Source organism: Ahaetulla prasina, chromosome 5 (assembly GCF_028640845.1).
Source record: "Ahaetulla prasina isolate Xishuangbanna chromosome 5, ASM2864084v1, whole genome shotgun sequence".
Taxonomy (NCBI): Eukaryota; Metazoa; Chordata; class Lepidosauria; order Squamata; family Colubridae; genus Ahaetulla; species Ahaetulla prasina.
The window spans coordinates 3,708,112-3,735,285 of record NC_080543.1 but is presented as its reverse complement, the minus strand read 5'-3'; the positions used below and the strand labels follow the sequence as shown (position 1 = coordinate 3,735,285).

Below are 27,174 nucleotides of genomic sequence, written 5' to 3'. Positions count from 1 at the left end.
ACCACACAGGAGAATCTGTCAAATGACCTCGTCCTGGTATGGATTTCTGCAGGACACTCTTTCTCCCAGGTCCTGTGCCCAGCTTGGTGGGGGGGGGGGGAGATTTACAGCCAGTCCTCCACTTATAACCGTTCGTTTAGTGACCGAAGATATAATAGCACTGAAAAAAGCGACTTGTGATTGTTTTGCACACTTACGACCTTGGCAGCATCCCCGTGGCCATGTGATCAAAATTCAGACGCTTGGCCACTGGTTTGTGTTTATGGTGGTCGCAGTATTTCAGGGTCACGTGATCCCCTTTGGTGACCTTCTAACAAACAAAATCTTTGTCAGATTATTTCCTAAATCTGCACTACTATTAATCTTCTCATCGTTCCCATCACCCATCTCCTCCCACTTATGACTGCATGACTGTTACTTTATTCCTTGTATCGTTACGATTTATATTGATATTGTTTCCCGATGGGTTATTTGTACCCTATGACTATCATTAAGTGTTGTACCTTATGATCCTTGATGAACGTATCTTCTCTTTTATGTACACTGAGAGCATCTGCACCAAATTCCTTGTGTGTCCAATCACACTTGGCCAATAAAATTTTTTATTCTATTCTGTTCTGTTCTGTTCTGTTCTGTTCTGTTCTATTCTTATCCTATCCTATCCTATCCTATCCTATCCTATCCTATCCTATCCTATCCTATCCTATCTATCTATCTATCATATGTCACATTCACATCATATTTCAGTAAAAAGGAGCACAGGGATAAAATACGAAGTATAGAAAATAAAATCAGATAAATAAGATATTTAGACATAGATAGATAGATAGATAGATAGATAGATAGATAGATAGATAGATAGATAGACGATTGAGAGAGAGAGAGATGAAAGATGATGGATGGATGGATGAATATAGATAAGATGGATGGATGGATGGATGGATGGATGGATGGATGGATGGATGGATAGACAGACAGACAGACAGACAGACAGACAGATGATTGAGAGAGAGAAAGAGAGATGAAAGATGATGGATGGATGAATATAGATAAGATGGATGGATGGATAGATAGATAGATGATTGACAGAAAGAGATGAAAGATGATGGATGGATGGATGAATATAGATAAGATGGATGGATGGATGGATAGAGATAGATGATTGAGAGAAAGAGATGAAAGATGATGGATGGATAAATAAATATAGATAGGATGGATAGATAGATAGATAGATGATTGAGAGAGAGAGAGAGATGAAAGATGATGGATGGATGGATGAATATAGATAAGATGGATGGATGGATGGATGGATAGATAGATAGATAGATAGATAGATAGACAGACAGACAGATAGACAGGACTGAGAGAGAGAGAGATGAAAGATGATGGATGGATGGATAAATATAGATAAGATGGATGGATGGATGGATAGATAGATAGATATAGAAAGAAAGATAGAAGATAGATAGATGATAGATAGACAGATAGATAGACAGACAGACAGACAGACAGACAGATATGGCTGGAAGGAGGGATTGATGCAACAGGTAAAAATTCCCAAGAAACTGACCCCTTTTGGGTGTAGTTTTTCATCTCTATCTAATTTCCACCTCGGACTTAATCTCCGGAAAAAATCACCCCGAGGATACTGGATTGGCTGGAGCTGCATGCAATCTGGCACTTACGGCTAGGAGGCCTGTCGGTTAGCACGAAAGGGCTCCGTACAGATTTCTAATCAAGCTTTTGAAACAAATTTGGAATAGGACTGCGTGTCTCGGGCTTGTTTCAGCTCTTGCGAACAAGTTGCACAAGAGAAATGTGGTGGCTTTTTTTTTTTTTTTAATGTAACTAAAAACGAGAACAGAAAAACCGAGGAACTCCTTACAGGCAACAGCTTGAGCGTCAGGACAGAGCTGAGAGGAATAAATGTATTATTTATTTATCTATTAAGTGTATTAGACACCCATCTCACCACAATGGTGTGGCTCGAAAACTACACCCCACAAAGTTGCAGAAACTCTAATTACTTCCTGCAATAGTTGCAGAGACATTACATGATAACCTGCATTATAATCATTTCATTATTTACTAAAACAAAGTGGCACCATTTAGAATTAGAATTTATAGATTTTTTGATTTTTTTATTGGCCAAGCGTGATTGGACACACAAGGAATTTGTCTTTGGTGCATACGCTCTCAGTGTACATAAAAAGAAAAGATACCTTCATCCAGGTACAACACTTACAACCCTTAATGACAGTCATAGGATAAAAAGGCAAAGGTTCCCTAGAATAGTGCTAGTCGTTTTATTGGAGGCGGTGCTCATCTCCGTTTCAAAGCCGAAGAGCCAGCGCTGTCCAAAGACATCTCCGTGGTCATGTGGCCGGCAGGACTCAACGCCAAAGGCGCACGGAACGCTGTTACCTTCCCACCAAAGGTGGTCCCTATTTTTTCTACTTGCATTTTTTACGTGCTTTCGAACTGCTAGGTTGGCAGAAGCTGGGACAAGTCACGGGAGCTCACCCCATTTCGCGGCAGCACTAGGGATTCGAACCAATGAACTGCCGACCTTTCCATTGACAAGCTCAGCATCTTAGCCACTGAGCCACCGCGTCCCACAGTCAGAGGGTACAAATAAGCAATCAGGAAACAATATCAATATAAATCGTAAGGATGCAAGGAGTATGGATTCTTCTTATTTTTTTTTCCCATTATGTTTAGCAAATTTGGGGGGGAGGCTTTAAATTATCCTGCACAGAATCCACCCAACATTCATAGGTGACTTTTGGTCTTCACAGCAGGTCTGTATCCAGATTTTTAGGTACAATCACAGAGCTGGAAGGGACCTTAAGAGGTCTTCTAGTCCAACCCCCTGCACCAAGCAGGAGTCTTCTACAGGATAGTCCTCAACTTACAAGAGTTCATTGAGTGACTGTTCGAGGTTACAACAGCACCGGAAAAATTTGAGTTATGACCGTTTTTCACGCTTACGACCGTTGCACGATCACGTGATCAAAATTCGGATGGTTGGCAACTGACTCATATTTATGATGGTCCCGGGGTCACGTGATCCCCTTTTGCGACCTTATGGCAAGCCAAGACAATGGGGAGGCAGGATTTACTTAACAACCGCGTTACTAATTTAACAACTGCAGTGGTTGACTTAACAACGGTGGCAAGAAAAGTCAAAGAAGGAGAAGAAGAAGGAGGAGGAGGAGAAGAAGGAGAAGAAGAAGGAGGAGGAGGAGGAGGAAGAGGAGGAGGAGAAGGAGAAGAAGAAGAAGAAGAAGAAGGAGGAGGAGGAGGAGGAGGAGGAGGAAGAGGAGAAGGAGAAGAAAAAGAAGGAGAAGGAAAAGGAGGAGGAGGAGAAGGAGAAGAAGGAGGAGGAGGAGAAGAAGGAGAAGAAGAAAAAAAAAGAAGGAGGAGAAGGAAAAGAAGAAGAAGAAGGAAAAGGAGGAGGTGAAGAAGAAGGGGGAGCAGGAGGAGGAGGAGGAGGAGGAGGAGGAGGAGGAGCAGGAGGAGGAAGAGGAGGAGGAGGAAGAGAAGAAGAAGAAGAAGAAGAAGAAGGAGGAGAAGAAGGAGGAGGAGGAAGAAGAAGAAGAGAAGAAGGAGAAGAAAGAAAGAAAGAAAGAAAGAAAGAAAGAAAGAAAGAAAGAAAGAAAGAAAGAACTCACGTAACACATTTTTCACTTAGCAACCGAAATTTTGGGCTCAGTTGTGGTCTTACGCCGAGGACGGTTTGTATCACCACTTCCCATTATTTTGATACTAACCCTCTGATGATGCAAGGCTACCAATTGTGTCTTTTGTGATTTGTGTGTGGGGGGTGTGTGTGTGGAAAAAAACCGAAGAAACACTTCCAAGTCCAGGGCAAGCTTAAACAGTGCGGCATTGAACTCTCCCTTGGCAACTTGGCCATCACAACTCTTGATGCATCTCACACCCAGCGGCACCGTAAAAATTTGGGATTCTCCCTGTTTTTTGGGGGGGGGCCCGCGCGCGCGCGCACACACATACACACACACACACACACACACACACAGCCCTCTTTTCAGCCGAGTGATGCTTCTGGGCCAGTGGCCAATCTGGTATTTAATTAAAGTCTACCCGCGTTCAATTCCCTCCCAGTAACGAGGTTAGCATTTCCAACAGCCATTAAGCAAATTTCATTAGGCGACGGGTGTGTGTTGCAATGGTGGGATTGTGAATGGAGAGAGAGAGAGAGAGAGAGAGTCATTCAGCCGGAGGCCACCGAGGGAAATCTCTTTGAATCTCGGGTGATCTGTCAAGGCTGCCTTTGATGGATGGACAGAGCTGGGAAGTTTATTTTCCTCCCCTTGCTTGAGACGGGCTTGGATGACTGACTCTGCTCCAAAACAGGGGGCTGATTTTATTGTATTAATTTATTATATGACTCGTCTTTTATTAGTTTTAGAATAGAATAGAATTTTTTTATTGGCCAGGTGTGATTGGACACACAAGGAATTTGTCTTTGGTGCAGATGCTCTCAGTGTACATAAAAGAAAAAATACTTTCAACGAGAATCATAAGGGGCAACACTTAATAGAATAGAATAGAATAGAATAGAATAGAATAGAATAGAATAGAATAGAATAGAATAGAATAGAATTTTTATTGGCCAAGTGTGATTGGACACACAAGGAACATAAAAGAAATAGAATAGAATAGAATTAATGGAATGGAATGGAATGGAATGGAATGGAATAGAATAGAATAGAATAGAATAGAATAGAATAGAATAGAATAGAATAGAATAGAATAGAATAGAATAGAATTTTTATTGGCCAAGTGTGATTGGACACACAAGGAATTTGTCTTGGTGCATATGCTCTCAGTGTACATAAAAGAAAAGATACGTTCATCAAGGTACAACATTTACAACACAATTGATGGTCAATATATCAATATAAATCATAAGGATTGCCAGCAACAAGTTACAGTCATACAGTCATAAGTGGAAAGAGATTGGTGATGGGAACTATGAGAAGATTAATAGTAGTGCAGATTCAGTAAATAGTTTGACAGTGTTGAGGGAATTATTTGTTTAGCAGAGTGATGGCCTTCGGGAAAAAACTGTTTTTGTGTCTAGTTGTTCTGGTGTGCAGTGCTCTATAGCGTCGATTTGAGGGTAGGAGTTGAAACAGTTTAATGATAGTCATAGGGAACAAAGAAGCAATCAGGAAACAATATCAATATAAATCATAAGGATTACCAGCAACAAAGTTACAGTCATACAGTCATAAGTGGAAAGAGATGCTGGAACGGTCATTAAGTGTGAAAAGCGGCCGTAAGTCATTTTTTTCTGTGCCCTTGCTAACTCCGAACGATCACTAAACTAATGGTTATAAGGGAAGAACTAGCTGTATATTTATCGACCTAGCCAGGATGGATAACCACTGAGAAAGGCGGAATTTGGGATAATTTTTGATTAGTACTGCAGAAAGTTAACACCCATCCCTCCTAGAAGAATGAAATATTTTAGGAAGTATTAAAAAGGCAGGATAAAATATTTCCCCTAAAAGAGAAATAAAAATCTTAAAGGAAACAGAAACGCAGCTCCTTGCCCGAGCAGATATTTTGATGCTCCTTAAGAAAGACTGGGCCAGCCTATCTACAAGACAAAAGACTTCCAGCGCCAGGGTGATGGGATTAAGATGTGGTCCTTCAGGACATTAGGATTATCTAGCAGCAGAGCTCACTGCATTGCAAAATCTCCTAAGAACATTGCATCATTTGGCAAACTTCAATCAAACTTGACTCAGACAAACATGACCCCTACATGACCCCATGGGAATCGGACCACAACCAATGTTCAGGAACAGAAAGTTCAAGTTCAAAGCCCAAGGGATGGTATAAATACCTCTCACTCTCCACGTGGTCAATATTATGGGGTGGAAACATGGCCTAGGCAAAATGAGCCGAAACCTCATATCCACAATCTGGCTTTCGCAAAAGTAGCCAATGTGCATTCCTCACAAACGTTATATCTTTGGTAATAGCCACCCAGTGTAGCCCTCAACTTACAGTACAACCACCCATTTAGTGACCAATGGCACTGAAAAAGGAGACTTACGCCTGATCCTCGCCCTTATGACGGCTGCAGCCTCCCCAATGACCACATCATTCTAAATTGGGCTGCTTGGCAAACCGCATGGATTTATGATGGCTGCAGGAACCCGGGGTCACATGATCACCTTTTGTGACCTTCCTAGCCAGCATCTGAAGTACAAGGTCAGTGAGGGAATATGGATGCACTTAATGATTGTGTTTCGCTTAACAAATGCAGTGATTCGTTTAACAACTGTGGCAGGTGAAGCTCTTGCTTCACAATCAGGAGGTTGCGAGTTCGATCCTAGGTAGAGGCAGATGTAGGGTCTCCTGCTTGGGCTAGGAGATCAGGGATCACCAACCTTTCGAACCTCAGGGACCACTAAATTCATAATTTTAAATCCCGGGATTACTAATATGATCTGCCTAATGACCAGCTGGTTGGGCGTGAGGACCCCTGATTTAGTGCAATATAAAAAAATGCAAATAATTTTTCTGGGGACCACCAAAATTTTCTCATGGACCACCAGTGGTCCACGGACCACCAGTTGGTGACCGCTGGACTAGATGACCTGGAAGGTCCCTTCCAACTCTGTTAATCTGTTAAAAAGTCTGTAAAAATCCGGCATGATTCTGCCTGTCCAAGCTCTTTGGAAAAGACTTATAGGTAAGGCAAAAATGCCAAATACGGTCCGAACACCTGGCGGACTGTGTGACAAACCTTCGCCATCATTATCCTAAAATGACGACATTTCTAATTTCTGGCAATTTTCGGCAAATGAATTTGCCAACTAAACTAAGACGATCTTTCGAACCGGCCTAAAGCCAGAAGTTGTATTAATTTTGCCCGCTAACCGTTTATTTACTGTTCTGGGGGCTTGTCAGGGGCAGTAGGAGAAAAATTCTCAGACCGCAGGGCCGTTCAGCATATAGATATTCTCTGCCTGCTTCTCAAGTCTAAAAACAATGATTTATAAAGCGTTCAATCAGCCGGCATGACTCATCTGAAAACTGCCTTCAGGGTAATTGCTGTCTTATCTCGTCTGGTAATCAGTAGTTCTTCCAAATTAGGGTATTTTGTAGGCACTCCAGATGGTAATTAAGCACAACAGTCCACCACCTTGTCCAGAACACACACTTTTTTTTTTTAACACAATCGTTCTAGTTAAATGCACCCTGGGGCCAGGAAACAGTGGCCTCTGCCCTAAAAATGGTCTTTAAAAAAAAATAAATAAGGGTGGATGTACCGTAGTTCTAATGGTTGCACATGAAGTTCAGTTAAATGGTATAAGGTTTCTTGCCTGAGCAGAAACCTTATACTAGACTAGAAGACCTCCAAGGTCCCTTCCAACTGTTCTGTTCTGTTCTGTTCTGTTCTGTTCTGCTCTGCTCTGCTCTGCTCTACTCTACTCTATTCTGTTCTATTCTACTCTACTTTATATTCTGTTCCATTCCGTTCCATTCCCTATCCTATCCTATCCTATCCTATCCTATCCTATCCTATCCTATCCTATCCTATCCTATCCTATCCTATTGTTGGAAGAAATATCCATCTGGGTTCAGTTCCAAGTGGGGACAAAGACACTGGAAACATGGAGGCTGCTTGGAAAGATGGTTTAATGGTGGCCAGGATCACATGGCTTGAGATCCTGAACAGAAAAGGGCCGAGATCCTGTGTGCTCCCTGGTTTTATGCTTTTTCTGAGCTTTGAACTTTCTGGGGCACAGGAAGAGTACCCTGATTGGCTGTCAGACTCCCAGGGGGTGGGGGTCTTAGCTAGCCTTGCTGGCTGATGTAATCTTCCCAGGTGCCATGTGGTGAGTTTCAGTTGCTAGATGGGTTCTATTATGATGCAGATGATGGTTGACAAAGGTGGGGGGAAATGAGTGAGCTTAGCTGAGGCTTTAATGGCCCATTGACAAAGGTGGGGGGGGGGAGTCAGGAAGCTGCTTTGTCCTTAAAACATGTTTCTCCATTTCTCATCCAGGGAAATATATTCTGCCTTTTTAAATATTTTCTAAAATATTTCATTCTTCTAGGAGGGGGGTGGGTGCTAAATTCCTACAATATCTATCCTATCCCATCCCATCCCATCCCAGGTAGCGTTCATCTTACGACCACCACTAAGCCAAGCATTTCTTTTGCTAAGCGAGGCAGTGGCTAACTGAATTTTGCCCCCGTTTTATGATCTTTCTTGCCACGGTTGTTAAGTGAATCACTGCTGTTGATAAGAAGTCAGCAACTCAGTTGTTAAGTGAATCTGGTTTCCCCACTGACTTTGCTTGCTAGAAGGTCACCAAAGGGGATCACGTGGAAAACCCCCCCCCCGGGACACCGCAATCGGCATAAATATGAGTCGGTTGCCAAGCATCGGAATTTTGATCACGTGACCATGGGGGATGCTCTGCAACTAGAACTCAGACCTTAGAACAGTGATTCCCATTACACTCCCAGGGAAGCTTATGAAACTAGAATATCTTTTATCTTTCGCTGATCATTTCTAGTCTGGTGCGCATGCGCAGTTGCAGGTCGGATTTCCGGGGGAGCCGCGGGCGAAAAAGATTGGGAACCTCTGCCTTAGAATGACTTTATTGTCACTTCAAATGAAATTTCGTTGCATGCAGAACTCAAAAGGGTCTCCATCTCTAATATATATTACATAAACATGACAGAATAAATGCAAAATTATGCATATGCCCACATATATTATATGACACGGAGAAACGACACAGTCTAAATTTAACAGTAACAGAGTTGGAAGGCACCTTGTTGCAGGTCATCTAGTCCAACCCCTTGCTCACGCAGGAGATCTATACTAGGGATTCGAACCGCCAAACTGCCGACCTTTCTGATCGACAAGCTCCGTGTCTTAGCCAATGAGCCACCTAGCCAGGCTGGCCCTAAGTTTAATTAATGTAATTAAAATTAATGGCCCTAAGTGTGAAAAATGATCGTCAGTCACTTTTTTTCAGTGGGCTTTTGCAACTTCGAACAATCACTAAATGAATTGTTGTTAAATTGAGGACCACCTATATATTAGCAGTGATTACACGAATATCAAAATACGCTTAGAAAACAGAATCCCAGGCCGGTAAGATTTATTCTACTTTATATGCTCATGCATTGATGATTACAATCTTTCAAAAGAGGAGTCGTCGCATGGGTGGTTTAGTTGCGGCTTTCCACCCTGCCGTCTGAGATCACATTGAAAGATGAACAGAGTTGGAAGGGACCTTGGAGGTCATCTAGTCCAACCCCCCCCCCACGACCACCAAAGCAGGACACCCTACTTACACTATTTCAGACAAATGGCAGTCCAGTCTCTTCTTGAAAGCCTCCGGGAATGAAGCCCCCACATCTTCTGAAGGTAAATCGTTCCACTGAACATAGAATAACAGAGTTGGAAGGGACCTTGATGGTCTTCTAGTTCAACCCCCCCTGCCCAAGCAGGAAACCCTACACCATTTCTGACAGATGCCTGTCCAGTCTCTTCTTGAAAGCTTCCAGGGATGAAGCTCCCACAACTTCCAAGGGCAACTAGGGCCTCTGGTGGCTCAGCAGACTAAGTCTGTCTGTTATTAACACAGCTACTTGCAATTACTGCAGGTTCAAGTCCCACCAGGCCCAGATGGTTGACTCAGCCTTCCATCATAACATAACATAACATAACATAACATAACATAACATAACATAACATAACATAACATAACATAACATAACATAACAACAGAGTTGGAAGGGACCTTGGAGGCCTTCTAGTCCAACCCCCTGCCCAGGCAGGAAACCCTACACAATCTCAGTCAGATGGTTATCCAACATTTCCTTAAAAATTTCCAGTGTTGGAGCATTCACAACTTCTGAAGGCAAGTCGTTCCACTTATTAATTGTTCTAACTGTCAAGAAATTTCTCCTTAGTTCTAAGTTGCTTCTTTCTTTGATCAGTTTCCACCAATTGCTTCTTGTTCTACCCTCAGGTGCTTTGGAGAACAGCCTGACTCCCTCTTCTTTGTGGCAACCCCTGAGATATTGGAAGACTGCTATCATGTCTCCCCTAGTCCTTCTTTTCATTAAACTAGGCATACCGAGTTCCTGCAACCGTTCTTCATATGTTTTAGCCTCCAGTCCCCTAATCATCTTTGTTGCTCTTCTCTGCACTCTTTCTAGAGTCTCAGCATCTTTTTTACATCGTGGCGACCAAAACTGGATGCAGTATTCCAAGTGTGGCCTTACCAAAGCATTATAAAGTGGCACTAACACTTCACGTGATCTTGATTCTATCCCTCTGTTTATGCAGCCCAGAACTGTATTGGCTTTTTTAACAGCTGCTGCACACGGCTGGCTCATCCTTTATAAGGTAGGTAAAATGAGGACCCAGATTGTTGGAGGCAATAAGTTGACTTTGTATATAATATACAAATGGATGAAGACTATTGCTTGACATAGTGTAAGCTGCCCTGAGTCTTCGGAGAAGGGCGAGATATAAATGGCGAGATATATAGGGCCGGTTTAGCTCTGCCTGGTAAGGCCTGTTATTAAGAACACAAAGCCTGCAATTACTGCAGGTTCGAGCCCGGCCCAAGGTTGACTCAGCCTTCCATCCTTTATAAGGTAGGTAAAATGAGGACCCAGATTGTTGGGGGGGCAATAAGTTGACTTTGTAAATATATACAAATGGATGAAGACTATTGCTTGACATAGTGTAAGCTGCCCTGAGTCTTCGGAGAAGGGCGAGATATAAATGCAAATAAAAAAAAAAACTTATGTTCCACGAATTGCTTGTTCTCACCGTCAGGAAATTTCTGTTTATTTCTAGGCCTTCAGGTGCCTTAGATAATAGCTTGACCCCCTTCCTCCTCTCTGGGGCAGCCCCTCAAATATTGGACCACTGCTATCCTGTCTCCCCTGGTCCTTCTCTTCCCTAGACTAGCCATGCCTAGTTCCTGCAACCGTTCTCTGTATGTTTTAGCCTCATCATCTAAATATAATTCAGATGTTTACAAAAAAGGATTTTTTGGGGGGGGGAAATTGCAGAGTTCATTCCTTTCTAAAGGCAGAAGGGGTATTTTCAACTTCGCAAAACTTCAGTTGTGCTATTATCGCAAGAGAGGAAATCACTTTCCTCTTCTCCCTTGCACCTGGTGCCGTCCTTGGTGCCCTTCCAAGATAGACTGGTTTTCTTGTAGACGTTTCATGGCCCAACTAGGGAACATCATCAGTGCTAGAAGGCAGCGGAGGGTTTGCTCGCTGTTTATATACAAGTCGCTCGCCTTGTCTGCGTTGGTGGGAGTGTTCTTATAAACAACAATTGAATCCAAGGAACAACCAAGAATGACACTGACAGAGCAAGGCACATGTATACATGGCACATGGAGACACACAACATCTACGTATGTCAAGAGGCAATTCAAAAACCTACAAGGAAAGAAAAAGACCAAAAAACAAAACAAAACCCCAGCCTCTTCTCACCAGCAATCAACACCCAGAAATTTACACCAAGATTAACACAATCAAGAACAAAACAATACCCGCAATGAAGGAATTACCAGCTCAGAGAAACAATCTCAGTGAAAGGAGTGGTATGCAAGCTTGCTAAATAAATGAACAAATAAATAATCAAACAGTAAACAAGAGCCTAAGAATCACAAAACACACTCTTATCGACATCGACAGAGCAAGCCACTAGTATATAAAAAGAGAGCAAAACCTCAGCACTTAAATGGAGTTTGTCCATCTATGGCAACTTTGAGACCCTTGGACTTCAACTCCCAGAATCCATGAGCCAGCTGGTTGGGGAGTTCTGGGAGTTGAAGTCCACAAATTGGACACCCCTGTCCTCAATCTTTAACTTTTAGATCTGCTGTTTTTATATTTTAACATTTTACTGTACATCGCCCAGATTCCTTCTCTGAGAAGGGCTATTCAGAAATGTGAAAAATAAATAAATATATATATATATTTGCCCGGTCGCTGCTGCTAGCAAATATTTGTCCGATTCGCGGTGTTTTTTTAATGTCTTGGCATCTGGGCTTAGGCGGCTTCGGGAGCTCACTTGGCCACGCTGACTATTTCCATTCTTTCTCCCTTTTTTTCTTTCTCCGGGAGGTTTATGGGCAGAGCTGGTGGATAGAAGGTCTTTCATCGGTGGGCAGCGAAACAAGCCATCCACTGTACATCCAGGACCTTACAGATGGAATCATAATATACGATGGATTTCATGGAAACTCCCTTCTGCTCTCTTCTCCTTTCATCTTCTCTCTTCTTTCCTTTCTCTTCCTCTCGTCTTTTTTCCTTTCCTTTCCCTTCGTCTCTCTTATCCTCTCCTCTCCGCTCCCCTCTCCTCTCTCTTTTCCTTCCTTTCCTCTCTTTCTTCTCCCCTCTCCTTTCTTCTCCTTTCTTCCTCTTCTCTCCTCTTTCCTTTCCTGTCCTTTCCTTTCTTCTCCTCTCCTTTCCTCACTGAAAAAAAGTGACCTACAACTGTTTCTAAATCATGGTAACTGGACCAAAGTTTATTAAACTCAGAAGTTTTAGAAGAATGGAATGGAATAGAATAGAAAACAGAATAAGGAATAGAACAGAATAGAACAGAACAGAACAGAACAGAACATGGGATGGAATGGAATGGAATGGAATGGAATGGAATGGAATGGAATGGAATGGAATGGAATGGAATGGAATGGAATAGAATAGAATAGAATAGAATAGAATAGAATAGAATAGAATAGAATAGAATAGAATAGAATAGAATAGAATAGAATAGAATAGAGGAATAGAATAGAATAGAATAGAATAGAATAGAATAGAATAGAATAGAATAGAATAAAGAATAGGATAAGATAGAATAGAATAGAATAGAATAGAGCTTTTTATTGGCCAAGTGTGATGGGACGCACAAGGAAGTTGTCTTGGTGCATAAGCTCTCAGTGTACATAAAAGAAAAGATACCTTCATCAAGAATCATAAGATACAACACTTAATGATAGTCACAGGCTACAATTAAGCAATCAGGAAACAATATCAATGTAAATCGTAAGGATACAAGCAACAAGATTATAGTCATACAGTCATAAGTGGAAAGAGATTGGTGATGGGAACGATGAGAAGATTAATAGTGCAGATTCAGTAAATAGTTTGACAGTGTTGATGGAATTATTTATTTAGCAGAGTGATGGCCTTCGGGAAAAAACTGTCCTTGTGTCTAGTTGTTCTGGTGTGCAGTGCTCTATAGCGTCGTTTTGAGGGTAGGAGTTGAAACAGTTTATGTCCAGGATGCGAGGGATCTGCAAATATTTTCACAGCCCTCTTTTTGAGCCACACGTATGATCATTACAGCATCCCCATGGTCACGTGATCAAAATTCAGATGTCCGAAAGGTGTGTTTTTTCAGGAGGCAACTGGACTTTCTTGGGTTTTTTTTTCTTTTGAAGATGATTCGCTTCTCATCCAGGAAGCTTCTTCAGCTCTGACTGGATGGTGGAGGAATGGAAAGATTTATGCTCCTTGCAGACAGCTGGTCATTCGCATCCTTTTAGTTAGAGGGTCAGTTGAGGCCACTTGGAGGTTTATCTGCGTCCTCAGGGTCACCTGAGTGGTGCAAATGAATCCTGTGATCTGCAATTTTTTCCCCTCTGGAAATCCATCCCTACTCCCACAACCATTCCAAGGGTCTTCATCCCAAATACGGGTCTGGATGGGGAGAAACAGGCTCAAGCTCAATCCCTCCAAGACAGAGTGGCTGTGGATGCCGGCATCCTGGTACAGTCAGCTGAGTCCTCGGCTGACTGTTGGGGGCGAGTCACTGGCCCCGATGGAGAGGGTGCGCAACTTGGGCGTTCTCCTGGATGAACGGCTGTCTTTTGAAGACCATTTGACGGCCGTCTCCAGGAGAGCTTTCCACCAGGTTCGCCTGGTGCGCCAGTTGCGCCCCTTTCTAGACCGGGATGCCTTATGCACGGTCACTCACGCCCTCGTGATGTCTCACCTGGATTACTGCAATGCTCTCTACATGGGGCTCCCCTTGAGGGGCATCCAGAGGCTTCAGTTAGTCCAGAATGCAGCTGTGCGGGTGATAGAGGGAGCCCCTCGTGGCTCCCATGTGACACCTATCCTGTGCAGACTGCACTGGCTACCTGTGGCCTTCCGGGTGCGCTTCAAGGTGCTGGTGACAATCTTTAAAGCGCTCCATGGCATAGGGCCGGTCTATTTACGGGACCGCCTACTGCTACCAAATACCTCTCACCGACCCGTGCGCTCTCACAGGGAGGGACTCCTCAGGGTGCCGTCAGCTAGGCAGTGCTGCCTGGCGACACCCAGGAAGGGCCTTCTCTGTGGGGGCTCCCACCCTCTGGAACGAACTCCCTCCAGGACTTCGCCAACTTCCGGACCTCCGAACCTTTCGTCGCGAGCTCAAAACACACCTATTCATCTGCGCGGGACTGGATTAGATTTTAAAGAAATTGGTTTTAAGGGGTTTTTATTATTTATATTGTTTTAAAAATTTGGCTATAGAATAAGTTTTTTAATTGTTGTTTTTAATCTGTATTTATATGTGTTTTAACTGCCTGTGAACCGCCCTGAGTCCTTAGGGAGATAGGGCGGTATATAAATATAAATAAATAAATAAATAAATAAATTGGGTAGTCTGTAGAGATTTGCAGTCAACCATGACCTCGATGACCGAGAATCTCTACAGACAAAATTCAGATGCTTGGCAACCGACTTCTATTTATGACGGTCGCAGTGTCCCGGGGTCACGTGATCCCCCTTTTGCGACCTTCTGACAAGCAGAGTCCATGGAAGAAGCCAGATCTATTTAACAACCAGCTTACTAACTTAACAGCTGCAGTGGTTCCGGTAACAAATGTGTCAAGAAATGTTGTAAAATGGGGCAAAACACACTTAACAATTGTCTCGCTTAGCAACGGAAATGTTGGGCTCAGCTGTGGTCGTTATGTCGAGGACCACCTGTGTTTCTTTGAAACCTAGTTCCGTTTTCAACACCATGCTAATTTAAAAAAACCAAACCAAACCAAACTTTAAATCAAAAGGAGAGACTCAAACAAGAAGTCCAAAACCGATGCGCTAAAATGGCATAAAATGGGTTTTAATAGGATTTTAATTGGGGTTTTATGATGTTATGTATTTTATATTTAAATTATAGGCTAAATTGAATAAGTTTTTTTAATTCTGATTTTATTGTGTTGTATGTGATTGTTATTTTATCTGGCTGTTAACCGCCCTGAGTCCTTCGAGAGAAGGGCGGTATAAAAATTAAATTATTATTATTATTATTATTATTATTATTATTATTATTATTATTATTATTATTATTATTATTATTATTATTATTATTATTGTTATTGTTAAAAGTCCCTTCAAATTTATTGTCTCCTCCGTAACAAAATAGACAATCTTCGCTGGACCTCTGGAAAATAATAATAATATTTTTTTGCGGATGAATTAATTCCTCCTTAAGGTCAGATCCTCACTGTCTGAGCTCCTTTAGAAGAAAAGGCAGGCAGCCTGGTAAAACAGGATATTCGAAAGACAAATTCTTTGTGTGTCCAATCACACTTGGCCAATAAAAAATTCTATTCTATTCTATTCTATTCTTTTGTTCCTACTTTATCTTAGTAACGATCTTCCATTGTGTATACAGCTGAGTGGTAGGCTTAGGCTCCAATGAGATCCCTTCCAAAATGCCCAATAATTTTAGAATTTTTTTTTTACAGACGGCCAACGCACAAGTGAGAGAGCAACAAGTGTTGGTTTTGGATATATTACCAACAAGCGTTTTTTTTAAGCAATCCGAATTCTCAGTGCGTGACTCAGGAGCTTTTTAAAAGAGATTTTAGCGTTCAACCGATCTGGAATATTAATTCCTTCAAGGGGAGGGCTTCAAAAAAATTTAGCAAGGGGTTCTCTGCCCGGTTGCTGGGTGGGTGTGGCCATGGGGGGGCGTGGCCTAGTCAGGCTCCTGTATCACAGCAAGGGGAGGGGCTTTTTGCCCTCCCCGGGTTCCGGAGGCTTTTCTTGAGCCTCCGGGAGGGCGAAAATGGTCTCGCCCAGGCTCTGGAGGTCCTCCGGAGCAGGGGTCTCCAACCTTGGTCCCTTTAAGACTTGTGGACTTCAACTCCCAGTTGAAGTCCACAAGTCTTAAAGGGACCAAGGTTGGAGACCCCTGCTCTGGAGGCTGGAAATGGGCCCGTTTCCTGCCTTCCCGAACTTCCGGTAGGCCCGTTTTTCACCCTCCACGAGCCTCTGTGTGCGCCCTGCACTTATCTGCCTCCAAAACGGGCCGCATGGGGACTCCCGGGAGGGACGGGGTGGGTGGGGCCAGCCAGGAGTGGGATTTGGGCAGTGGTGAAATGTAAAATTTGTTACTAGCGGTTCTGTGGGCGTGGCTTGGTGGGTGGGATAATGTGACTGGGTGGGCGTGGCCAACTTTTTTTTTCTTCTTCTTTTAAGAGCATTTTTCTACAACCTCTTCAGCCTAAGCGGTTGTAAAAAAAAAAAAGGTTTGAAAAGCCTCTGGCGATCCCAAATGAGCCGCGCGATCATCAGAGGCTTTTAAAAAAAAAACTTTTAAAAGCATTTTTTCGGCCGAAGAAAAAAATGCTTTTAAAAGTTTTTTAAAAAGCCTCTGGTGATCACACAGCATGGGGATAGGCAGAGATTTTTGCTACTGGTTCTCTGAACCACCCACCTCCATCGCTACTGGATCAGGTGATCCAGTCCGAACCGGGAGCATTTCACCCCTGAATTTGGGAGTTCTCCGAACTGCACAGAATCTTAGCGAGAAGTTCTCCAGAACCCCTGCAAACCCCCAGCAGTCAACCCCGATTCCCTCACAATCCTGGTTCAGAGAGCACGCAAACGGGGACAATCCTAGGTTCTTTTCCCCATCATTTTAAATTCAGAATGACGGGAAAGATCAGCATCTACAGAGAACCTGCTCAAATTTATTATCCCTTTGATCCCAAATCTTGCAAACGGGTGTGGCTGAGGAGTACGGATAATTCTCCGACTTACAAACTGCTCATTTAGTGACGGTTCGAACTTACAAAAAAAAAAGTTTAGAAAGTGACTTACAATCCTTTGTTCACACTTAATGACCGATACAGCATCTCTATGGTCACGTGATTAAAATTCGGATGCTTGGCAGCCAATTTTACCCATAAAGTCCTCAATTTACAACAGTTCAAAATTGAATTGAACTCGGCAACTGACTCAGATTTATGACGGTCGCAGTGTCCCAGAGTCACGTGATCCCCTTTTGCGACCTTCTGACAATGAGGGAAGCCAGATTCACTTAACAACCGTGTGACTAACTTAACCACTGCATGATTCACTTAACAACGGTGGCAAGGAAGGTCATAAAATGGGGCAAAATTCACTTAAAACTGTCTCACTTAGCAACGGAAACGTTGAGCTCGTTAGTGATCATAAGTCAATGTAGAAAGTTAGCACCCACCCGTCTCCTAGAAGAATGAAATATTTTGAGAAATATTGAAAAGGCAGAATATTATATTTCCCTGGATGAGAAATGGAGAGACAGGATCTTGGAAAGCAGCCCCCACCTTTCTTAATACCCTACAGCCGATGTCAGCACTTAAGAGATAAAGAGATAGATAGCTCTATTCATAAGCAAATACCCTCATCCAAGATCTAACAAAGGTAGGATTAACCCTCAGTCACCATAGAAATTGCCCAAAGCCTCTTCATTGCATCAGCAGTCCAAACTTCAACCAAACTTAGCTCAGACAAACATGACCCCTACATGGCCCATTGGGAGTCTGGCCACAGCCAATAGAATAAGTGTTCAGGAACAGGAACAGGAAGTTCAAGTGCAAAGCCCCAGAGAAGGTATTGTAAAAATACCCCCCACTCTCAACTCCATGTGGTCAGCTGCCCAGAACCCATGTGGTCAGCTGCTTTATTAAACCATCTTTCCAATCGGCTTCCATGTTTCCAGTATCTTTCTCCTGGCTTGGAACCGAAACAGATCAAGAACTACCTAGAGTCTCCTGCCGCAATTTTTTCTGTTGGGAATTATTACGGACTGTACAGTAATTGAGACTAAATTGATTTTAAATCTAATAACAGCAGCAAGATTACTAATAGGACAATACTGGAAGAAAAAAGAAGTACCTACAATAGAAGAATGGATATTGAAGGTTGCCAATTTGGCTGAGATGGCGAAGATATCAGCCTTTTTGAAAGACAATACACAAGAAAGATACTTAAAGGAATGGAAAAAATGGATTGACTATATTCAACGTAGATATCAGACTAAGAGTTATCAGACTGTTTTTGAATGATTATGATGTATTATTTTTGATTGTTTTCGGGGGAAGTTAGGAATTGATGATTGTAGAGGTATAATTAAGTTGGGATGGAAATTTTTTAGCATATGTTTGTTTTATTTTTAACTATACCTTGTGCTCGTTCGGGAGGGGAGGGGGGGAAAGGGGGGGGAAATTTTCTGTAAAACCTTTTGAATAAAAAAAAAAAAAAGAACTACCTAGAGTCATCCTTCATCAAAATTGACAAACATGTCCTTCTAAACCAACAGATTTCATCAGACTGTGATTCCTGTCTTACAGGCGAGATCGTGAATGATGGATTTTATTTTATTGTTTTGCAAATCTTGAGCTAGTGTTCAAACAAGATGATGGTTTATTTTGTCAAGGTTTGTGACTTCCAACATTCCCTTTCCCCCCCCTTTTTTTTCTCCGAAAACTAGCACTTATTTTTTTGTTCTTAAAACAAAATCGTACATTTCTTCTGCCTTAAGAAAAGAGGGTTAACCAAAAAAAAAAAAAGATTTTGAAAAAATTGACAATTGGGAGACTGTTAGAAAGGAGGAGGGAAACCACAAAAGAAATACAATAGATTTGGCAGAAGTCTATAAATCATAAAGGGGCCATAGTTCCCCATGCTGGCTGAGGGATTCTGGGAGTTGGAGTCCACGAGTCATAAAAGGGCCCTAGTTCCCCATGCTGGCTGAGGGATTCTGGGAGTTGGAGTCCACGAGTCATAAAAGGGCCCTAGTTCCCCATGCTGGCTCAGGGATTCTGGGAGTTGGAGTCCACGAGTCATAAAAGGGCCATAGTTCCCCATGCTGGCTCTGGAATTCTGAGAGTTGAAGTCCAGAAGTCATAAAAAGGCCATAGTTCCCCATGCTGGCTCAGGGATTCTGAGAGTTGAAGTCCAAGAGTCATAAAGGGGCCACAGTTCCCCATGCTGGCTCAGGGATTCTGGGAGTTGAAGTCCAGAAGTCATAAAGGGGCCATAGTTCCCCATGCTGGCTCAGGAATTCTGGGAGTTGGAGTCCAGAAGTCATAAAGGGGCCACAGTTCCCCATGCTGGCTGAGGGATTCTGGGAGTTGAAGTCCACGAGTCATAAAAAGGCCATAGTTCCCCATGCTGGCTGAGGGATTCTGGGAGTTGAAGTCCACAAGTCATAAAGGGACCACAGTTCCCCATGCTGGCTGAGGGATTCTGGGAGTTGAAGTCCACAAGTCATAAAAGGGCCATAGTTCCCCATGCTGGCTCAGGGATTCTGGGAGTTGAAGTCCACAAGTCATAAAGGGGCCATAGTTCCCCATGCTGGCTCAGGGATTCTGGGAGTTGGAGTCCACGAGTCATAAAGGGGCCACAGTTCCCCATGCTGGCTCAGGAATTCTGGGAGTTAGAGTCCATGAGTCATAAAAAGGCCATAGTTCCCCATGCTTGCTCAGGAATTCTGGGAGTTGAAGTCCAAGAGTCATAAAGGGGCCACAGTTCTCCACGCTGGCTCAGGAATTCTGGGAGTTGGAGTCCACGAATCATAAAGGGGCCACAGTTCCCCATGCTGGCTCAGGAATTCTGGGAGTTGAAGTCCACGAGTCATAAAGGGGCCACAGTTCCCCATGCTAGCTCAGGGATTCTGGGAGTTGAAGTCCACAGGTCACCCCTGGGCTAGATCAATGGTCTCCAAACTTCACAATGTTAAAACTTGTGGACTATTCTGGGAGTAGAAGTCCACAAGTCTTAAAGTGACCAAGTTTGGAGACTCCTTGTCCAGATCAAAGCCAGTGAATCTCTCTGCAAGAGGGAACAATAATCAGTAATATTCTGGGCCCCAGCAAGTTCCTGTATGCCCCACTGTGAGAAACATGACAGAGTAACTTAATTGCGAGGAAGTTAAGATAGGAATTTCACTCAATTTGGAGACACCCCCATTTACAGTACAGGTAGTCCTCGACTTATGACCACAACTGGGAACGGAATGTCCAACGTTTAGCGAGACAATTGTTAAGGGAGCCATGCCCAATTTTGCAACCTCTTTTGCCATAGCTGCTAAGCGAATCGCCCTGGTTGTTACGTGAACCAATGGTTGTTAAGCAAATCTGGCTTCCCCTATTGGTCAGAAACCGGCTGCCATGTTGGGCCCGAATTCTGACCACGTGACCTTGGGGAAAGCTGTGACTGTCGTAAGAGCGAGGACCAGTTTTTTCAGTGTTGTTAACTTTAAACATTTGATGAATGGGTGGCTGTAAGTCGAGGATTACCTGCAGCAGGCCATGAATTTAATGCCAACAGCAAGTTTCTAAAGGCAGGGAAGTCTACAACGAAGAGACTGCAAAAACGCTTCGACAACCAGTTACAATATTTTGTTCCTTACCTGTGCGTATTCTCTCTCTATCGCTGCTTTCTTCTGGCTGAACGTCCTACAGCAAAGACAAGAGGTGGGGGGGAGAGAAAATGTCGTTAAAAATCACAGGCCAAAGCCGGAAGATCGAAAACACAACAGTCCATCATTAAGTCCGGTTCGATCGCTGCAAATTGGCTCGGGCGGACGGACGGAAATAAGAAACGAATTCAAGAGAAAACAGCTCAATGGGTCATCAGTGGTGGCTTAGCAACTGGCCAACGTTCCATGGATGAGTTTGGGAACTCCTGTTTTTTTTCTTTTTCTTCCAAAATGACAGTTCCAATCTCCAGTTTTAAGCAGGTGTGCCCAATAGGTAACACATTCAATCAGTTTGAAATGAATTAATGAGAGCTCTCCAGAGAGGCAAAACTCAGGCACGTGGCTGTCTTTTTACATTCATCCCCACAAACTACACTATCTTTGTGTTGCCCTCGCACAGATATTTTGCACTGATAGGAGAAAATATTTGCAGCTTGGGGTTGAAATCAGGGCTCCTTGGTGCTCTCTGAGTTTGGTTGTTTTCCTGCAGATGTTTCATGACCCAGGTAGGTAACATCATCAGTGCTTGAAGGGAATCCCTCGCAAGATTCATTTTTTTCACCATGGACATTTATACATCCAAACTAGACTGTCTTGTTTCTCTGTGTCATAAATGTGAGTATATGGGTATATGCATATCTATCTATCTATCGTATTCATCCATCCATCCATCCATCCATCCATCCATCTTTGTCATGTTTATGTACCATAATGTATATTGGAGGTGGTGACTCTTTCGAGAGCTGCACGCAATGAAATTTCATTTTAATGTATGCCAATTAGTGTGCATTTAAAGTGACTATTGTCACTTTTATTCTGAGTCTTCTCTAAGTTCTATTACCCAACTAGGTAACATTATCAGTGCTCGGAGGGAGTGGGATTTGCAGAGTGGAGAAAGAGGAAGTGGAGTGGAGGAAGAGAAAGAGAAAGAGGAGGAGGAGAAGGACAAGGACTGTGGGGTCCTTGGTGCTCTCTGAGCTGGGTTGCTTTCTTGCAGATGTTTCATTACCCAACTAGGTAACATCATCAATTCTAGAAGGGAGAGGGGTTTGCAGGGAGGAAGAGGAGGACTGCTCTCTGTTTATATAGGGACCACCTACATAAGGGACCACCAAGAACCACCACAAGAAACAACCAAGGACACTCTCACAAGGAGCACCAGTAATATATAAACAGAGCACAAGCCCCACTCCCTTCTAGCACGGATGATGTTACCTAGTTTGGTAATAAAACATCTGCAAGAAAATAATCCATCTCAGAGAGTAACAAGGATCCCTCCTCCTCCTCCTCCTCCCACTGATGATGTTCTCTAGCTTGAGTAATGAAACATCTGCAAGAAAACAACCAAGCTCAGAGAGAGCAACAAGGACCCCATCAATATCTCGGTTATAGAAGACTGGAGTCAGCATCCAGTTAGGGATTTAGGCTCAAACAATGCAGGCTATTTCTGGTACTTCTGATTTTAATAAAGGGAACAGAAAGGAAAATTCCGTGTGTATTTAGTGGTTAACACTGGAAATCATTACCTACGTGTTGACCAAAGGTGATTCTAGAATTATTGACTCAAGGCAGCGTGGTGTACATTTGTTCACCACACAAGGAATGCGCAACCACGAAAAGGGGGCTGTGAAGTGTTCAATGCATCTTTTGGGATTTCCCCCAAAATCTTAATATCCCGTCCCCGTTTCCTTCTCTGGGTTACTGTATTTTGCTGTGGCTGCCAATCACTGCAGGTGTGAACGGTTCAGTACCACAGGTTAAATCGGGGGTTGAAATCCAACAGGTTCTGGAGAACCGGTAGCGGAAATTTTGAGCAGTTCGGAGAACTAATCAAAATACCGCCTCTGGCTGGCCCCAGAGTAGGGTGGGAATGGGGATTTTGCAATATCCTTCCCCCCAGAAGTAGGATGGGAATGGGGATTTTGCAGTATCCTTCCTCTGGAGTAGGGTGGGAATGGAGACTTTGCAATATCCCTCCCCCAGGAGTGGGGAGGAAATGGGGATTTTGCAATATCCTTCCCCCTGGAGTGGGGTGGGAATGGAGATTTTGCAGTATCCTTCTCCCAGGAGTAGGATGGGAATGGGGATTTTGCAGTATCCTTCCTCTGGAGTAGGGTGGGAATGGAGACTTTGCAATATCCCTCCCCCCGGGAGTGGGGAGGAAATGGGGATTTTGCAATATCCTTCCCCTGGAGTGGGGTGGGAATGGAGATTTTGCAATATCCTTCCCCCAGGAGTAGGATGGGAATGGGGATTTTGCAGTATCCTTCCTCTGGAGTAGGGTGGGAATTGAGACTTTGCAGTATCCCTCCCCCAGGAGTGGGGAGGAAATGGGGATTTTGCAATATCCTTCCGCCAGGAGTGGGGTGGGAATGGAGATTTTGCAATATCCTTCCCCCAGGAGTAGGATGGGAATGGGGATTTTGCAGTATCCTTCCTCTGGAGTAGGGTGGGAATGGAGACTTTGCAGTATCCCTCCCCCAGGAGTGGGGAGGAAATGGGGATTTTGCAATATCCCTCCCCCAGGAATGGGGAGGGAATGGAGATTTTGCAGTATCCTTCCCCTGCCATGCTCACACCACAGAACCAGCAGTAAAAAAAAAAATTGGATTTCACCACTTAAATCAAAACCCATCTCCAGCCAAATGGCAGTTTTCGCTTATTAGTCATTAAGTGTAGAATAATAAAATGCTAGCTAATCAAAAGGAAATTCCGGGTAGATAAAAAGGTTTTACAGGTAGGCAAGAAAAACCAACCGTAAAGGTGCAAACTAGGTGAAACTTGGCTTAATGCCAGTAACTGTGAGAGGGATCTCGGTGTCCTATTGGACAAATCATTAGAGCTAGCCGTGTTCTGCAGCGGCCAAAAAAGCCAATGCAATCCTAGGCTGCATTAATAAGAGGGACAGAGTCAAGATCACGTGAAGTTCTAGTACCGCTTTACAAAGCCTTAGTAAGGCCACACCTGGAATACTGCATCCAGTTTTGGTCACCACATTATGAAAAAGACGCTGAAACTCTGGAAAAAGTGCTGAAAAGAAGAACGAAGAGGATTTAAGAGGTCTGGAGGATAAAACATACGAAGGACGGTTGCAGGAATTGGGCATGTCTAGTCTAAAGAAAAGAAGGACTAGGACTAAATCTGTCTGTTATTAACAGCAGCTGCTTGCAATTACTGCAAGTTCAAGCCCCACCAGGCCCAAGGTTGACTCAGCCTTCCATCCTTTATAAGGTAGGTAAAATGAGGACCCAGATTGTTGGAGGCAATAAAAGTTGACTTTGTCTATAACAGGGGTGTCCAAACTTGGTCCCTTTAAGACTTTTGGACTTCAACTCCCAGAGTTCCTCAGCCAGCTTTGCTGGCTGAGGGACTCTGGGAGTTGAAGTCCAAAAGTCTTAAAGGGACCAAGTTTGGACACCCCTGGTCTATAATATACAAATGGATGAAGACTATTGCTTAACACAGTGTAAGCCGCCCTGAGTCTTCGGAGAAGGGCGGGATATAAATGCAAATAAAAAAAAAAGTAGTCTTCCAATATTCGAGAGGCTCCTTCAAAGAAGAGGTGGTCAAATTATTTTTCAAAGCACCAAAAGGCAAGACCAGAAGCAATGGGTGGAAACCAACCAGGGAGAGAAGCAACCTAGAACTAAGGGGAAATTTCCTAATAGTGAGGAATCAACCAATGGAATGTCTCCACAAGTTGTAGGAGCTCCATCATTGGAGGCTTTTAACAAGAGACTAGACGACTGGGGCCTCTGGTGGCTCAGACTGCTAAGACAGTCTGTTATTAATAGCAGCTGCTTGCAATTACTGCAGGTTCTAGTCCCACCAGGCCCAAGGTTGACTCAGCCTTCCATCCTTTATAAGGTAGGTAAAATGAGGACCCAGATTGTTGGGAGCAATAAAAAGCTGACTTTGTATATAATTATTGTCAAACTTGGTCTTTAAGACTTTTGGACTTCAACTCCCAGAGTTCCTCAGCCAGCTTTGCTGGCTGAGGACTCTGGGAGTTGAAGTAAAGCAAAGGACCAAGTTTGGACACCCCTGGTCTATAATATACAAATGGATGACGATTATTGCTTGACACAGTGTAAGCCGCCCTGAGTCTTCGGAGAAGGGCGGGATATAAATGCAAATAAAAAAAAAAGTAGTCTTCCAATATTCGAGAGGCTCCTTCAAAGAAGAGGTGGTCAAATTATTTTTCAAAGCACCAAAAGGCAAGACCAGAAGCAATGGGTGGAAACCAACCAAGGAGAGAAGCAACCTAGAACTAAGGGGAAATTTCCTAATAGTGAGGAATCAACCAATGGAATGTCTCCACAAGTTGTAGGAGCTCCATCATTGGAGGCTTTTAACAAGAGACTAGACGACTGGGGCCTCTGGTGGCTCAACAGACTAAGACAGTCTGTTATTAACACAGCTGCTTGCAATTACTGCAGGTTCTAGTCCCACCAGGCCCAAGGTTGACTCAGCCTTCCATCCTTTATAAGGTAGGTAAAATGAGGACCCAGATTGTTGGGAGCAATAAAAAGCTGACTTTGTATATAATATACAAATGGATGAAGACTATTGCTTGACATAGTGTAAGCCGCCCTGAGTCTTCGGAGAAGGGCGGGATATAAATGCAAATAAAAAACAAAACAAAACAAAACCATTTGTCTGAAGTGGTATGGAGTCTTCTACTTGAGCAGGGGGTTGGACTAGAAGACCTCTCAGGTCCCTTCCAACTCTATTATTATTTTATTCTACAATAAGCCACACCACACTTCAAAAAAAACCCAGATTACTCTGCTTTAAGAATCATTTGCAACCTTGGAAAGTGTATTTTATGGGCGTGGTCATGTCTTAAATTCTGCTCTGCAGCCATGCTTGTGCTTCTGGCATAAAATAGGGTAACAAACTTTTTAAAAAAAACAAAGACTGTCCAAACCAGCTTTGATTGGAAGTAGGCACCATTCGGGCTTTTCTCTCAAAAATCAGTTACTAGCCATCAACTCTTGGTGATCGCGTAGATTTTCTTTTTTTTTTTTAACATAACAGAAATTAACAGGATTTCCTCCATACATAGACTGCATCTTCTTCGCCTTAAGCGAACCAAAACTAAGAAAAATTTAAAAATCCCTTTAAAAACGGGGCCTCTGGTGGCTCAGACTGCTAAGACAGTCTGTTATAAACACAGCTGCTTGCAATTACTGCAGGTTCAAGTCCCACCAGGCCCAAGGTTGACTCAGCCTTCCATCCTTTACAAGGCAGGTAAAATGAGGACCCAGATTGTTGGGGGCAATAAGTTGACTTTGTCTATAATATACAAATGGATGAAGACTATTGCTTAACACAGTGTAAGCTGCCCTGAGTCTTCGGAGAAGGGCGGGATATAAATTCAAATAAAAAATAATTAAAAAAAACATTCTGTACCAGCATTCTACACCAGTCAACGGAGGGTGGGGGGAGCCAGATCTGTTTAATGACTGCGCGATTCAGTTAAGAACTGAAGTGATTCATTTAACCACTGTGGCAAAAAAAAAAAAAAAAAAAAAGCTTGTGATATTTGACGTGATTCACTTAGCAACCGCCTTGCTTAGCAATGGAAAATTCTGGTCCCAACTTGGTCGTAAGTCGAGGACTAACTCTTAACTCTTGCTTTTCAACCCCAGTTGCTCCTTAATGGCAGCCCGGATTAGCGACGGCATTTCAATCTTTTCATTTGAGAAGAAAGACGCCAAAGCACATCAGCCCCGGGGTTCTTTTGCGTCCTTGTGGGTTTTGTTTTTTTCTTCTCCTCCTCCAGCGGCGTTACCGACAGTTCTTAGAATACACATTTACAAAGCTGTTTTTAACCTCAGGAGTCCTTTTACGAGAATCACAACTTTATTACAGAAACATCAAGAGAAACCAAGTTTAAAGCAAGCGAGATTTCCCAAGAGCGTCTTGCTAGGCGAGAAAAAAAGGGATCGGAGAGGAGGGGGGAAAAAACATAAAATAACCGATCTAAAACATTGACTCTTTTCTTGAGCAATCTGACGGGGCCGCATTTTGTACAATGTCAAGAATTTCGGATTTTAAAAGTTTAATTCAAGCAGAGAGCTCGCTCTCCTTCTTTGTTGTTGCTCGCTGTTTGAAAAGGGGGAATGTTTGCCATTATGCATTTAACAAAAGCCTTCTGTAACACTCGTTAAAATCCGAAAAAAAGGCCCTGCTTGCTCGCATACATACACATGCACCGAACATCTGTTAGATATTACACACATGTATTCATTGCTGCTGTTTTATATGCATGCCTTCAAACTTAATATTTGCTGTAAAGGAAGACCGGGTAGAAAAATGTCTTTCTCCTCTGACATTTTCATTCTGTTACGAAGGGAAGCCAAGGC

At 43.2% G+C, this 27,174-nt stretch overlaps 1 protein-coding gene across 1 annotated transcript in view; it reads right to left on the bottom strand.

Annotated features, from left to right (window-relative positions):
- The window catches only part of FCHSD2 (FCH and double SH3 domains 2), a 212,883-nt gene that overhangs the window by 144,768 nt on the left and 40,941 nt on the right, over window positions 1-27,174 (bottom strand). The window contains exon 2 of the mRNA XM_058185398.1: window positions 20,735-20,780. Within this exon, the coding sequence (XP_058041381.1) occupies window positions 20,735-20,780 (46 nt within the window). The remainder of the gene's footprint in view (window positions 1-20,734; window positions 20,781-27,174) is intronic.